Consider the following 13,788-nt stretch of genomic DNA (forward strand, 5'->3'; position numbering starts at 1 on the left):
AGCGGCTGAGAGGTAAATCTCTGCCATTGCAACTCACTGAGACAGAGAGCGAGGCAGAGCCCACTGAGTCTCTAAGATTCACTGACCTCAGTCAGCTATCAATTTGATTTGCTCAGTTTTACACGTTCTCACCACAGATCAGTACCAGCATGGCGCTAAAGGGACCGGCAATGGCACAAAGAGATTCTTACAATTCTCCCACTATAAGAGACAAGACAAGACAAACAAGGGGCAGAGAAGTACCTGAACAGATCCCTTCTGATGATCACGTATCGCAGATAATCTGCCAGCTTCTTCTGCATCATGGCAAGCCGTAACCAGGCACGGGCTCGGCCTAGAGGGGTCCTGCATAGGAAGAGAGGTCACAAGTGTTAGTTACGTCATCTCTTTAACCTTCTCCAAGGAAAAGGAGCATTTGTGAAATAGGGACACATCTTTCAATTCACCTGGGACTGTTTGATGGTTCAGTGTAGATAGGATGAACTTTACTTTTAATCTTGTACCTGTCCTGGGAGTTTTTGATGGGGACAGTCTAGGGGGTGCTTTACTCTGTATCTAACCCAGTGTTGTACCTATCCTGGGAGTGTTTGATGGGGACAGTGTAGAGGGAGCTTTGCTCTGTATCTAACCCTCTGCTATACCAGTCCTGGGAGTGTTTGATGAGGACAGTGTAGAGCAAGATTTAATTATTTTTATTCAACTCAGGCGGTGTTTGTTATAGCCTGTTACACAGTTGACTCCGACATCAAGAACACACTGGAGGCGGACCGGGTAACAAAGGAACCCAGTGTGGCCAGCAGCAGCAAGCCTGCTCGGAGGGCTTGCCTACTCTCTCCAGTCACTGACACCATCCGAGACAAGCAAAAGCAACGGCTAACAGCATCAGTAGCGTATGTACATCTTTATGGCTTCAGCTGTGATCTCCAGTCTGAACAAATAGAAATAAAAACAGAAAATGCTGAGAAAATGGCAGAATCAGAGAGTCTTCAGAGCTGAAGAGAGGTAGGAAATCTGTAGAGAACCGTAGAAATGTTACAGCACAGGAGGCAATGTGGCCCAGCTTGGACCATGCCAGCCTAAGGACGCACAGGTGCCCTTTCTAATCCCACCTTCCTGCACCTATAGGTCCATAGCCCTTAAGGTGCAGATCCAGGTACATTTTAAGTTTAGGGTCTCTCCCTCCACCAACTCGGACAACGAATCCCAGACTCCCACTACCCCCTGCATAAAAAGGTTCTTCCTCATGTTCCCTCTACATCTTCTGCCGCTTATTTTGAGTCGATGTCCCCTGGTTCTAGAATCCAAGGGAACCAATTTTATCCTGTCCACTCCATCTCATCCTCTCATAATTTTGTACACCTCAATAAAGTCACCCTCGTCAGCCTTCTTTGTTTCAAGGAAAATAACCCCAACCTATCCAATCTCTCTTTGTAGCTACACTTTTCTAGCCCTGGCAACATTCTTGTAAACCTCCTCTGCACTCGCTCCAGTGCAATTACACCCTTTCTGTGATGTGGTGACCAGAACTGGACACAATACTCCAGTTGTGGCCTCACCAGTGTTTCATACAATTCCAACATTATATCCTTACTTCTATATTCCACACCTGTCAGTGAAGGACAGCATTCTATATGCTTTCTTTACAACCTTGGTCTACTTAAACTGCTGCCTTTAGGGACAAGTGTATTTGTCGCGCGGTAGTACAATGGTTAGCACAATGCTTCACAGCTCCAGGGTCCCAGGTTTGATTCCCGGTTTGGGTCACTGTCTGTGTCCGCGGAGTCTGCACGTTCTCCCCGTGTCTGCGCGGGTTTCCTCCGGGTGCTCCGATTTCCTTCCATAGTCCAAAGGTGTGCTGTTAGGTGAATTGGATATTCTAAATTCTCCCTCAAGTGTACCCGAACAGGTGCCGGAGTGTGGCAACTAAGGGCTTCTCACAGTAACTTCATTGCAGTGTTAATGGAAGTCTACTTGTGACCCTAATAAAGATTATTGTACGCCAAGATCTCTCACTTTATCGACCCCTCTTAGTATATTCCCATTTATTGTGTACTCCCTACAACTGTTTGACCTTCCTAAATGCATGACCTCACACTTCTGTGTTAATTTCCATTTGCCACTTTATCGCCTACTCCATTAACCCATCAATATCATTTTGGAGATCATTGCTATCCTCTACACCATTCGGCCAATCTTTGAGTCATCTGCAAATTTCCCATATTCACATCCAAATTGTTAATATATAACACAAACAGTAATGGTTCCAACACGAGCCCTGTGGAACACCACTTGAAACAACTTTTCATTTGCAAAAGTAGGCATCGACCATTATCCTTTGTTTCCTGTTACTAAGCCAACGTTTTATCCAGGTTGCCACATAGCCTGTATCCCATGGACTTTTACTTTTTGACTAATCTGCCGAAACGCTGTACTAAAATCCACGTATACAACATCCACTTCACTACCTTCATCAATCCTTCTGGTCACTTCCTCAAAGAATTCAAATTTGTGAGGCAAAACCTTCCTTTCACAAATCCATGCTGACTATCAATGACTGGTCCATGCCTTTCTATGTGACAGTTAATTCTATCTCGCAGGATTGATTATCATAGATCATAGAATTTACAGTACAGGAGGCCATTCGGCCCATTGAGTCTGCACCGGCTCTTGGAAAGAGCACCCTATCCCCATAACCCAGAAACCCCACCCAACACTAAGGGCAATTTTGGACACTAAGGGCAATTTATCATGGCCAATCCACCTAACCTGCACATCTTTGGACTGTGGGAGGAAACCGGAGCACCCGGAGGAAACCCACGCACACACGGGGAGGATGTGCAGACTCGCAGACAGTGACCCAAGCCGGAATCGAACCTGGGACCCTGGAGCTGTGAAGCAATTGTGCTATCCACAATGCCACCGTGCTGCCCTATTCTACCAAATTGCCCAACACCGACGCAAGACTAACTGGCCTATAATTGTTTGGCACTTCCTTCGATCAGTTTTTAAACAATGGAATCACATTTGCATTTCACCAGTCCTCTGGTACCTCCCCTTGACCTAGTGAGGATTGGAAAATCATCCTCAGAGCATCTGCTATCTCCTCTCTTCCCTTCTTCAGAAGCCACAGAAACAATCTGGCCCTGGAGACTTATCAACTTTCAAGGATTCCAATCCATCGAGTACCTCCTCTCTCTTTATGATTATCCCATCCAATATCTCAAGTGTTCTTCCTGGACTACTATATCTGTATCATCCATTTCCTTTGTACAAGACAAAATATTCATTTCAAACCCTTCTCCCAGCCTCTGCATCTACACACTTCATCTCTGATAGGTCCTACTTTTTCCCTTAACTAACTTTTACCATTAACATATTGGCAAAACATCTTTGGGTTTACTTGCTAATCTTTTTTCATGCCCCCTCTTGGATTTCCTTTTTGACTTCGTCCCTGCACTTCCTATACTCATCTAAACTATCTTCAGTGCTTAGTTCTCTGTGCCTATCATATGCTTTCTTTTCTGTTTGATCTTCACCTGTATTCTTCTCGACAACCGGGGGGGGGTCTAGATTTGGCAGCACCACTCTTATTTTCGGACGGGACATATCTACTTTGTACATTTAGAATCTCCCTTTTAAGTGCTTTCCACTTGTTTTCCACTGATTTATCCTCTTGCAGTGCTAGCCAATCCACCACAGCCAAGTCCCTTCTTATTTCTGCAAACTTTCCCCGCCGCCCCGTTCAAAACTTTTATTCCGGTTTTATTTCTGTCCTTTTCCATGGTAATACTGAATGTAAACAGAATTTGATTTGACTGAATTTGATTTGATTCATTGTCATATGTACCGAAGTACGGTGAAATTGATTTTTCTGCGGCTAATTGTTTATTCTATGTTTATTCTATGAACTCAAGTTAACCTTTTAAAAACAAACAGTGAACATCTTAGCAACCATTAATTCAAATACAACCCCCAAAGAGTACAACACTAAGTAATGCTTACGCTGTCCTTTTAACATCCAGAAGACTTACAAAAAACAACCTTTAACAGAAGCACATCAGGTTAAAGTCACTACTGAAAACATTTATAATTCTGAATTCACCAAATGATCAAGAGGTAGTCTTTTCATGGCCGAGAGATCAACAGTACAGCTGCTTTGTCTGACTTCAGCTCCAACACTGAAAACAAAACTAAGACACACCCTGCAGCAAACAGCCTAAAACAAAAGTAAAAAGCTGACAGACAGCCCAGCTCCACCCACTCTGACATCACTGCAGTAATAAACACCCATTTCTTAAAGGTATTCTCACATGACACCTCTCCCTAAGAACAAAAATAAACCATCAACTTCAAGATGATTTCATTTTTCACATTTTCACTATCCTTTAAGAAATGCACACAGTATATACTTTTTTGTTTAAAAAAAAAACAACACACGCCAACAGGTACAACAATAGTCATTTTTTGTTTTTCCTCCAACTGGAATCCTTCTCGATTGACAGTCTCTTTGAACAAGAAGGTCTCTGCACGATCCGTCCATTTCTCTACGCCTCGGCATTTCTCTTTAAAGTCAGATACTTTAGTTCAATCTGATCACAGAGTCCCTTGTAATTCTCCAACACAAGAGCATTGGTTATCACAGCTTTCAGGCAGTCAAATGCCTGTTGAAAGTCCGCTGTCCACTGAAAGTTTTTAGGCTTCTTCAGCAAGTCCATCAGTGGAGCAATCACACAACAAAACGTTATCACAAATGTTCGAACAAATCCACTCATGCCAAGAAATCGTATTATTTCCCTTCGAGTTGAGGGTATCGGAAACTCCTCAAGGAAAGTGACTTGGGCTTTTCCAAATTCACATTTGGCTAGGTTTATCACCAAACCCGCCTCCTGAAGCCGATCGAATAACTCCATCAGATGTATCAAATGTTCTTTCCATGTCTGGCTGAAAATTACCAGATTGTTGATGTATACCGCATAATTGGGTAATCCGGAAACAACTTTGTTAGTTAACCATTGAAATGTGGCTGGGGCGTTTTAACTTTGAATTGGTATATACCATCTGGAGTCACAAAAGCTGAAATCTCCTTCGCCCTTTCGGATAAAGATACCTGCCAGTAACCTTAAAGTAAATCTACTTTGGAAATAAAAGCGGATTGTCCCACTTTCTCAATACAACCCTCCAAACGTGGGCTAGGATAAGAGACCGTTCTTCTAACTGCATTAACCTTTCGATAGTCCACACACAACCGTTGGGTACCGTCTGGATTAGGTACCATCACTGTGGGTGAGCTCCATTGGCTGCAACCCAGTTCAATTATGCCATTTTTAAGCATACTCTCAATCTCTTTGTTAACCTGTGCCAATTTTAAAGGGTTAAGTCTGTATGGATGTTGTTTGATTGGAACAGCATTTCCCACATCTACGTCATGTATAGCCATTTTAGTACTTCCCAATTTATCTCCACAAACTTGCCCACGTGATATCAATAACTATTTCAGGTCAGTTTGTTTTTCCTCTGGAAGGTAACTCAACAATGTATCCCAATTTTTAAGAACATCCTCATTTTCCAATTTAATTTGAGGTATGTCAAATTCACAGTCACCTGGATTTGGTTTGTCACTTTGAGTTAGAATCAGTAAACCTCCTCCTTTTTCTCTCCTTCCCTTTCAAAGTATCTTTTAAGCATATTCGCATGACACACTCGGTGAGTCTTCCTTCTGTCTGGTGTTTTTACCACATAATTCACCTCACTTAATTTACTTTCAATCTGATAAATTTTGCTTTTAAAGGTTCACCTACCACTGGTAACAACATGAAAACTTTATCTCCAATGGCAAAACTACGAACTTTGGATTTCTTGTCCGCTACCCGTTTCATCAAATTTTGTGCAACTTTTAAATGTTGTCCAGCCAATTCACCTGCTCTATTTAATCGTTCCCTAAAATTTGACACATAATCCAATAATGAAAGTTCTGATTTCTTACTCACCAATTTTTTCTTAATCAATTTAAGTGGTCATCTTAGCTGATGACCAAAAATTAGTTCAAAAGGACTGAATTTGGTTGATTCATTAGGTGCATCCCTAATTGCAAACAGTACGAATGGAATTCCTTTATCCCAATCCTCTGGATAATCGTGACAATAAGCCCTCAACATTGTCTTTAATGTCTGATGTCACCTTTCTCATGCTCCCTGCGATTCTGTATGGTACACAGTTGATTTAAATTGTTTTATTCCAGAGCTATCCATAACTTCTTTGAATAACCTAGAGGTAAAATTCGATCCTTGATCCGATTGAATTTCTGTGGGTAGTCCATATCTAGTAAAGAATTTAAGTAACTCCTCCACAACCTTTTTAGCTGCAATACTACGCACTGGAATGTCCTCTGGAAGCCTAGTAGACACATCCATTATAGTCAAAAGGTATTGATTCCCACTTTTCGTTTTAGGAAGCGGTCCTACAAAATCAATTAGGACCCTTGTAAAAGGTTCCTCAAATGCTGGAATGGGTATGAAGGATGCTGGTTTTATCACTGCTTGAGGTTTCCCTATCACTTGACATGATTGACAAAATTTAACTACATCTTTATGTAGTCCAAGCCAATAAAAATGTTTTTGGATTTTAGCTTGAGTTTTCCTTATTCCCAAATGACCTCCCACTGGTACCTCATGTGCATCTCACAACACCTCCTTTCTATATCCTACCAGCAATACTACTTGATGAACTTCTGCCCACTTTTCATCCGCCAGCATATGTAAAGGTCTCTATTTTCTCATCAAGACATCACTTATATGTTAATAACACTCTGGTATACACGCAGATTCCTCGTCCGTGTATACTTTCTGATACATTTGGTCATTTCAACATCTTTCTGTTGTAACTCTGCCAATTTTCCTGAACTAAAAATATCCGCCTCATCCTCCACCTCTTCTTTTCCAACCATCTGATCAAAAATAGTTTCTGATAATTGCACTTCACCTTCACTCTCTGATTTCTCCTCTTGTCTTAACCTGTGACTTTGTGACCTTGTTACTTCACAATCTGTAAAAATCCCAGGATATTCGTCTTTCAACACTTCAGTTGTCTGATTGCACTGGCTTATCTCCCACCTGCGATCCAGCTGTATCATTACCCAAGATAAACTACATAACTCCTCATCTCTTACCATAAAAGATTGCCTAGCTCCCATCTCTCTTAAAGTTGTGACTTCTTTACCTGCTGCTCCTGATACACACGAGTAAACTTTACCCACACAACCCAGGTTCGATCCCGGCTCTGTGTCACTGTCCGTGTGGAGTTTGCACATTCTCCCCGTGTTTGCGTGGGTTTCGCCCCCACAACCCCAAAGCTGTGCAAGGTAGGTGGATTGAACATGCTAAACTGCCCCTTATTTGGAAAAAATGAATTGGGTACTCTAAATTTTTTTTATTTAAAAAAAAACATTTCCCACACAAGTACATTCTTTAAAGAGATCTGGCACCTTTTATCAATCACCTGACGATCAGGCTGTACAATCTTTTGCATCTCCTTCGCTTCACTTGGGCTTTCCTTTACCACTTTAACAACCCCCACTGTCTTATCCTGTTTTACCACAACAGCCTTCCCAGTGCTTTTCTTCAACCACAAACACTGTGACTTTACATGGCCTAGTTTATTACAGTGAAAACATTTGAAGCGTTTTCTTTCTTCTCCACCCTCCTGGATTTATTTTTCAATCTGAGGTACACTCTCATTATCTCCCATCAGATCACCTTTACCTTTACCACTTGAGTATTTCTCATGTCCCCGGTTTCTATCCCTCACAGGCTGAAACTGATGTTGGAAACCAAGCTTTGATTTATGAACTAATTCATAATCATCTGCCATTTCTGCTGCTAATCTTGCAGTTTTAACCCTCTGCTCTTCCACATGAGTTCACACTACATCAGGAATTGAATTTTTTAACTCCTCCAAAAGTATAATTTCTCTGAGAGCTTCATACGTTTGGTCTATTTTCAAAGCCATTATCCACCTATCAAAATTACTCTGTTTGATCCTTTCAAACTCCATGTATGTTTGACCAGGTTCTTTCCTTAAATTTCTAAACCTTAGTCTGTATGCTTCAGGCACTAGCTCATATGGACTTAAGATGGATTTCTTCACCTCCTCATACGTTCCAGACACCTCATCCGGTAGTGATGCAAACACTTCACTAGCCATACCTATCAGCTTTGTTTGTATCAGTAATACCCACATGTCCTGTGGCCATTTCATTTGTTTAGCCACCTTCTCAAATGAAATGAAAAAGGCTTCCACCTCTTTCTCGTCAAACCTTGGCAGTGCTTGGACATATTTAAATAGATCCCCACCAAGCCTTCGATTTTTACGCTCTTTCTCACTGTCCTCATCACTATCATCCAACTGTACGTTTCTCTTTACGTCTGCCAATTTTAACTGACTGTCACGTTTCATGGCCATTTTCTGAAGTTCAAACTCTCTCTCTTTATCTTTTTCCCTGATCTATCTCTCGCTCTCTCCTCCCGCCCCCCCTCTCTCTCTCCCTCTTTCTCCTCCCCCTCCCTCTCTCTTCCCCCCTCTCTCTCGCTCTCTTCCCCCCTCTCTCTCGCTCTCTTTCCCCCCTCTCCCTCGCTCTCTTTCCTCCCTCTCCCTCGCTCTCTTTCCTCCCTCTCCCTCGCTCTCGCTCTCTTTCCTCCCTCTCCCTCGCTCTCGCTCTCTTTCCTCCCTCTCCCTCGCTCTCGCTCTCTTTCCTCCCTCTCCCTCGCTCTCGCTCTCTTTCCTCCCTCTCCCTCGCTCTCGCTCTCTTTCCTCCCTCTCCCTCGCTCTCTTTCCTCCCTCTCCCTCGCTCTCTTTCCTCCCTCTCCCTCGCTCTCTTTCCTCCCTCTCCCTCGCTCTCTTTCCTCCCTCTCCCTCGCTCTCTTTCCTCCCTCTCCCTCGCTCTCTTTCCTCCCTCTCCCTCGCTCTCTTTCCTCCCTCTCCCTCGCTCTCTTTCCTCCCTCTCCCTCGCTCTCTTTCCTCCCTCTCCCTCGCTCTCTTTCCTCCCTCTCCCTCGCTCTCTTTCCTCCCTCTCCCTCGCTCTCTTTCCTCCCTCTCCCTCGCTCTCTTTCCTCCCTCTCCCTCGCTCTCTTTCCTCCCTCTCCCTCGCTCTCTTTCCTCCCTCTCTCTCGCTCTCTTTCCTCCCTCTCTCTCGCTCTCTTTCCTCCCTCTCTCTCGCTCTCTTTCCTCCCTCTCTCTCGCTCTCTTTCCTCCCTCTCTCTCGCTCTCTTTCCTCCCTCTCTCTCGCTCTCTTTCCTCCCTCTCTCTCGCTCTCTTTCCTCCCTCTCTCTCGCTCTCTTTCCTCCCTCTCTCTCGCTCTCTTTCCTCCCTCTCTCTCGCTCTCTTTCCTCCCTCTCTCTCGCTCTCTTTCCTCCCTCTCTCTCGCTCTCTTTCCTCCCTCTCTCTCGCTCTCTTTCCTCCCTCTCTCTCGCTCTCTTTCCTCCCTCTCTCTCGCTCTCTTTCCTCCCTCTCTCTCGCTCTCTTTCCTCCCTCTCTCTCGCTCTCTTTCCTCCCTCTCTCTCGCTCTCTTTCCTCCCTCTCTCTCGCTCTCTTTCCTCCCTCTCTCTCGCTCTCTTTCCTCCCTCTCTCTCGCTCTCTTTCCTCCCTCTCTCTCGCTCTCTTTCCTCCCTCTCTCTCGCTCTCTTTCCTCCCTCTCTCTCGCTCTCTTTCCTCCCTCTCTCTCGCTCTCTTTCCTCCCTCTCTCTCGCTCTCTTTCCTCCCTCTCTCTCGCTCTCTTTCCTCCCTCTCTCTCGCTCTCTTTCCTCCCTCTCTCTCGCTCTCTTTCCTCCCTCTCTCTCGCTCTCTTTCCTCCCTCTCTCTCGCTCTCTTTCCTCCCTCTCTCTCGCTCTCTTTCCTCCCTCTCTCTCGCTCTCTTTCCTCCCTCTCTCTCGCTCTCTTTCCTCCCTCTCTCTCGCTCTCTTTCCTCCCTCTCTCTCGCTCTCTTTCCTCCCTCTCTCTCGCTCTCTTTCCTCCCTCTCTCTCGCTCTCTTTCCTCCCTCTCTCTCGCTCTCTTTCCTCCCTCTCTCTCGCTCTCTTTCCTCCCTCTCTCTCGCTCTCTTTCCTCCCTCTCTCTCGCTCTCTTTCCTCCCTCTCTCTCGCTCTCTTTCCTCCCTCTCTCTCGCTCTTTCCTCCCTCTCTCTCGCTCTCTTTCCTCCCTCTCTCTCGCTCTCTTTCCTCCCTCTCTCTCGCTCTCTTTCCTCCCTCTCTCTCGCTCTCTCTTCCTCCCTCTCTCTCGCTCTCTTTCCTCCCTCTCTCTCGCTCTCTTTCCTCCCTCTCTCTCGCTCTCTTTCCTCCCTCTCTCTCGCTCTCTTTCCTCCTCTCTCTCTCGCTCTTTCCTCCCTCTCTCTCGCTCTCTTTCCTCCCTCTCTCTCGCTCTCTTTCCTCCCTCTCTCTCGCTCTCTTTCCTCCCTCTCTCTCGCTCTCTTTCCTCCCTCTCTCGCTCTCTTTCCTCCCTCTCTCTCGCTCTCTTTCCTCCCTCTCTCTCGCTCTCTTTCCTCCCTCTCTCTCGCTCTCTTTCCTCCCTCTCTCTCGCTCTCTTTCCTCCCTCTCTCTCGCTCTCTTTCCTCCCTCTCTCTCGCTCTCTTTCCTCCCTCTCTCTCTCTTTCCTCCCTCTCGCTCTCTTTCCTCCCTCTCGCTCTCTTTCCTCCCTCTCGCTCTCTTTCCTCCCTCTCGCTCTCTCTTTCCTCTCTCTCTCTCTCTCTTTCCTCTCTCTCTCTTTTTCCTCGCTCTCTCTTTTTCCTCGCTCTCTTTTTCCTCGCTCTCTCTTTTTCCTCGCTCTCTCTTTTTCCTCGCTCTCTCTTTTTCCTCGCTCTCTCTTTTTCCTCGCTCTCTCTTTTTCCTCGCTCTCTCTTTTTCCTCGCTCTCTCTTTTTCCTCGCTCTCTCTTTTTCCTCGCTCTCTCTTTTTCCTCTCTCTCTCCTTTTCCTCTCTCTCTCCTTTTCCTCTCTCTCTCCTTTTCCTCTCTCTCTCCTTTTCCTCTCTCTCTCCTTTTCCTCTCTCTCTCCTTTTCCTCTCTCTCTCCTTTTCCTCTCTCTCTCCTTTTCCTCTCTCTCTCCTTTTCCTCTCTCTCTCCTTTTCCTCTCTCTCTCCTTTTCCTCTCTCTCTCCTTTTCCTCTCTCTCTCCTTTTCCTCTCTCTCTCCTTTTCCTCTCTCTCTCCTTTTCCCCTCTCTCTCCTTTTCCCCTCTCTCTTCCTTTTCCCCTCTCTCTCCTTTTCCCCTCTCTCTCCTTTTCCTCTCTCTCTCCTTTTCCTCTCTCTCTCCTTTTCCTCTCTCTCTCCTTTTCCTCTCTCTCTCCTTTTCCTCTCTCTCTCCTTTTCCTCTCTCTCTCCTTTTCCTCTCTCTCTCCTTTTCCTCTCTCTCTCCTTTTCCTCTCTCTCTCCTTTTCCTCTCTCTCTCTTTTTCCTCTCTCTCTCTTTTTCCTCTCTCTCTCTTTTTCCTCTCTCTTTTTCCTCTCTCTCTCTTTTTCCTCTCTCTCTCTTTTTCCTCTCTCTCTCTTTTTCCTCTCTCTCTCTTTTTCCTCTCTCTCTCTTTTTCCTCTCTCTCTCTTTTTCCTCTCTCTCTCTTTTTCCTCTCTCTCTCTTTTTCCTCTCTCTCTCTTTTTCCTCTCTCTCTCTTTTTCCTCTCTCTCTCTTTTTCCTCTCTCTCTCTTTTTCCTCTCTCTCTCTTTTTCCTCTCTCTCTCTTTTTCCTCTCTCTCTCTTTTTCCTCTCTCTCTCTTTTTCCTCTCTCTCTCTTTTTCCTCTCTCTCTCTTTTTCCTCTCTCTCTCTTTTTCCTCTCTCTCTCTTTTTCCTCTCTCTCTCTTTTTCCTCTCTCTCTCTTTTTCCTCTCTCTCTCTTTTTCCTCTCTCTCTCTTTTTCCTCTCTCTCTCTTTTTCCTCTCTCTCTCTTTTTCCTCTCTCTCTCTTTTTCCTCTCTCTCTCTTTTTCCTCTCTCTCTCTTTTTCCTCTCTCTCTCTTTTTCCTCTCTCTCTCTTTCTTTTTCCTCTCTCTCTCTTTCTTTTTCCTCTCTCTCTCTTTCTTTTTCCTCTCTCTCTCTTTCTTTTTCCTCTCTCTCTCTTTCTTTTTCCTCTCTCTCTCTTTCTTTTTCCTCTCTCTCTCTTTCTTTTTCCTCTCTCTCTCTTTCTTTTTCCTCTCTCTCTTTCTTTTTCCTCTCTCTCTCTTTCTTTTTCCTCTCTCTCTCTTTCTTTTTCCTCTCTCTCTCTCTCTTTTTCCTCTCTCTCTCTCTTTCTTTTTCCTCTCTCTCTCTTTCTTTTTCCTCTCTCTCTTTCTTTTTCCTCTCTCTCTTTCTTTTTCCTCTCTCTCTTTCTTTTTCCTCTCTCTCTCTTTCTTTTTCCTCTCTCTCTCTTTCTTTTTCCTCTCTCTCTCTTTCTTTTTCCTCTCTCTCTCTTTCTTTTTCCTCTCTCTCTCTTTCTTTTTCCCCTCTCTCTCTTTCTTTTTCCCCTCTCTCTCTTTCTTTTTCCTCTCTCTCTCTTTCTTTTTCCTCTCTCTCTCTTTCTTTTTCCTCTCTCTCTTTCGTATTCAAGCTGCTTTAATTATTTCACATGTTCCATTTGTTTAATTTGTAACTGAATTTTTGCCATTTCCAAGGAGTCAAACTGCATCTCAGGCAACTTTAAATGCTTAGCCACTGCCATAATTACCTCATCTTTTCGCATTTTGTCAGTTAATGTTAACTGCAATGCTTTTGCCAAATCTACAGCTGCTTTTAGTCTCTGTCCGCAAGGCACTGCGTGTGACCGTCTCCACCCCCAAAAACTTCAGAGCCTCTGAAAGAGCCATTGTCCACAACACACATCCCACTTAAACTGGAATACCACACATGGAAAGCACCCACAATATGTTCACCCCTCACCGTCTTTAAGTTCACTAAGCCAATCCAATAGATAGATCTTTATCCCGGACGTGCCCCCAATTTGTTATGGGCCAGGGTTTAGAGAACCCCAAAGTGTATCATGGAGTTCACCTGACCCACAACTTTGAATAGATTGTGGTATGGGCGCACACGGCCCACACTACAGGTGTGGTACAGCAGAAATGGAAAAGTATTTTTTAAAGCAAAACAATGTTTATTCTATGAACTCAAGTTAACCTTTTAAAAACAACCAGTGAACATCTTAGCAACCATTAATTCAAATACAACCCCCAAAGAGTACAACACTAAGTAATTCTTGCGCTGTCCTTTTAACATCAAGACTTACAAAAAAACATAACCTTTAACAGAAGCACACCAGGTTAAAGTCACTACTGAAAACATTTATAATTCTGAATTTACCAAATGATCAAGAGATAGTCATTTCATGGCAGAGAGAACAGCAGTACAGCTGCTTTGTCTGACTTCAGCTCCAACACTGCAATCGAAACTAAAACACACCCTGTAGCAAACAGCCTAAAACGAAAGTAAAAGCTGACAGACAGCCCAGCTCCACCTACTCTCGGACATCACTGCAGTAATAAACACCCATTTCTTAAAGATACTCTCACTAGATATTTATATACACACCCATTTCTTATAGGTACTCTCACATGGCAGCCTCGCAAGGACATTAGTCCAAGCTCTGCCTGGCTATTGGACTGGAGTTGTTAACTATTTCTCTCTCCACAGATACTGCTCGACCTATAGAGTTCTTCCAACACTTTGCGTTTGTGTCTTTAGCAATCCTGAACTGGATTCAGCTCATCATAATTCAACTTTCCCGTAAAAATAAAGTTTCTTCCCTTTAACTCTCCACTGAAGCCCATTTCTCCAATGATCCAACATTC

The 13,788-nt window shown here is 44.3% G+C and overlaps 1 protein-coding gene across 1 annotated transcript in view; it reads right to left on the reverse strand.

The window, feature by feature from the left end:
- The window catches only part of rufy2 (RUN and FYVE domain containing 2), a 187,885-nt gene that overhangs the window by 121,442 nt on the left and 52,655 nt on the right, over positions 1–13,788 (reverse strand). The window contains 1 exon segment of the mRNA XM_072478783.1: positions 244–345. Coding sequence (XP_072334884.1) covers positions 244–345 — 102 coding nt within the window.

Source organism: Scyliorhinus torazame, chromosome 16 (genome assembly GCF_047496885.1).
Source record: "Scyliorhinus torazame isolate Kashiwa2021f chromosome 16, sScyTor2.1, whole genome shotgun sequence".
In the NCBI taxonomy this organism is placed as follows: Eukaryota; Metazoa; Chordata; class Chondrichthyes; order Carcharhiniformes; family Scyliorhinidae; genus Scyliorhinus; species Scyliorhinus torazame.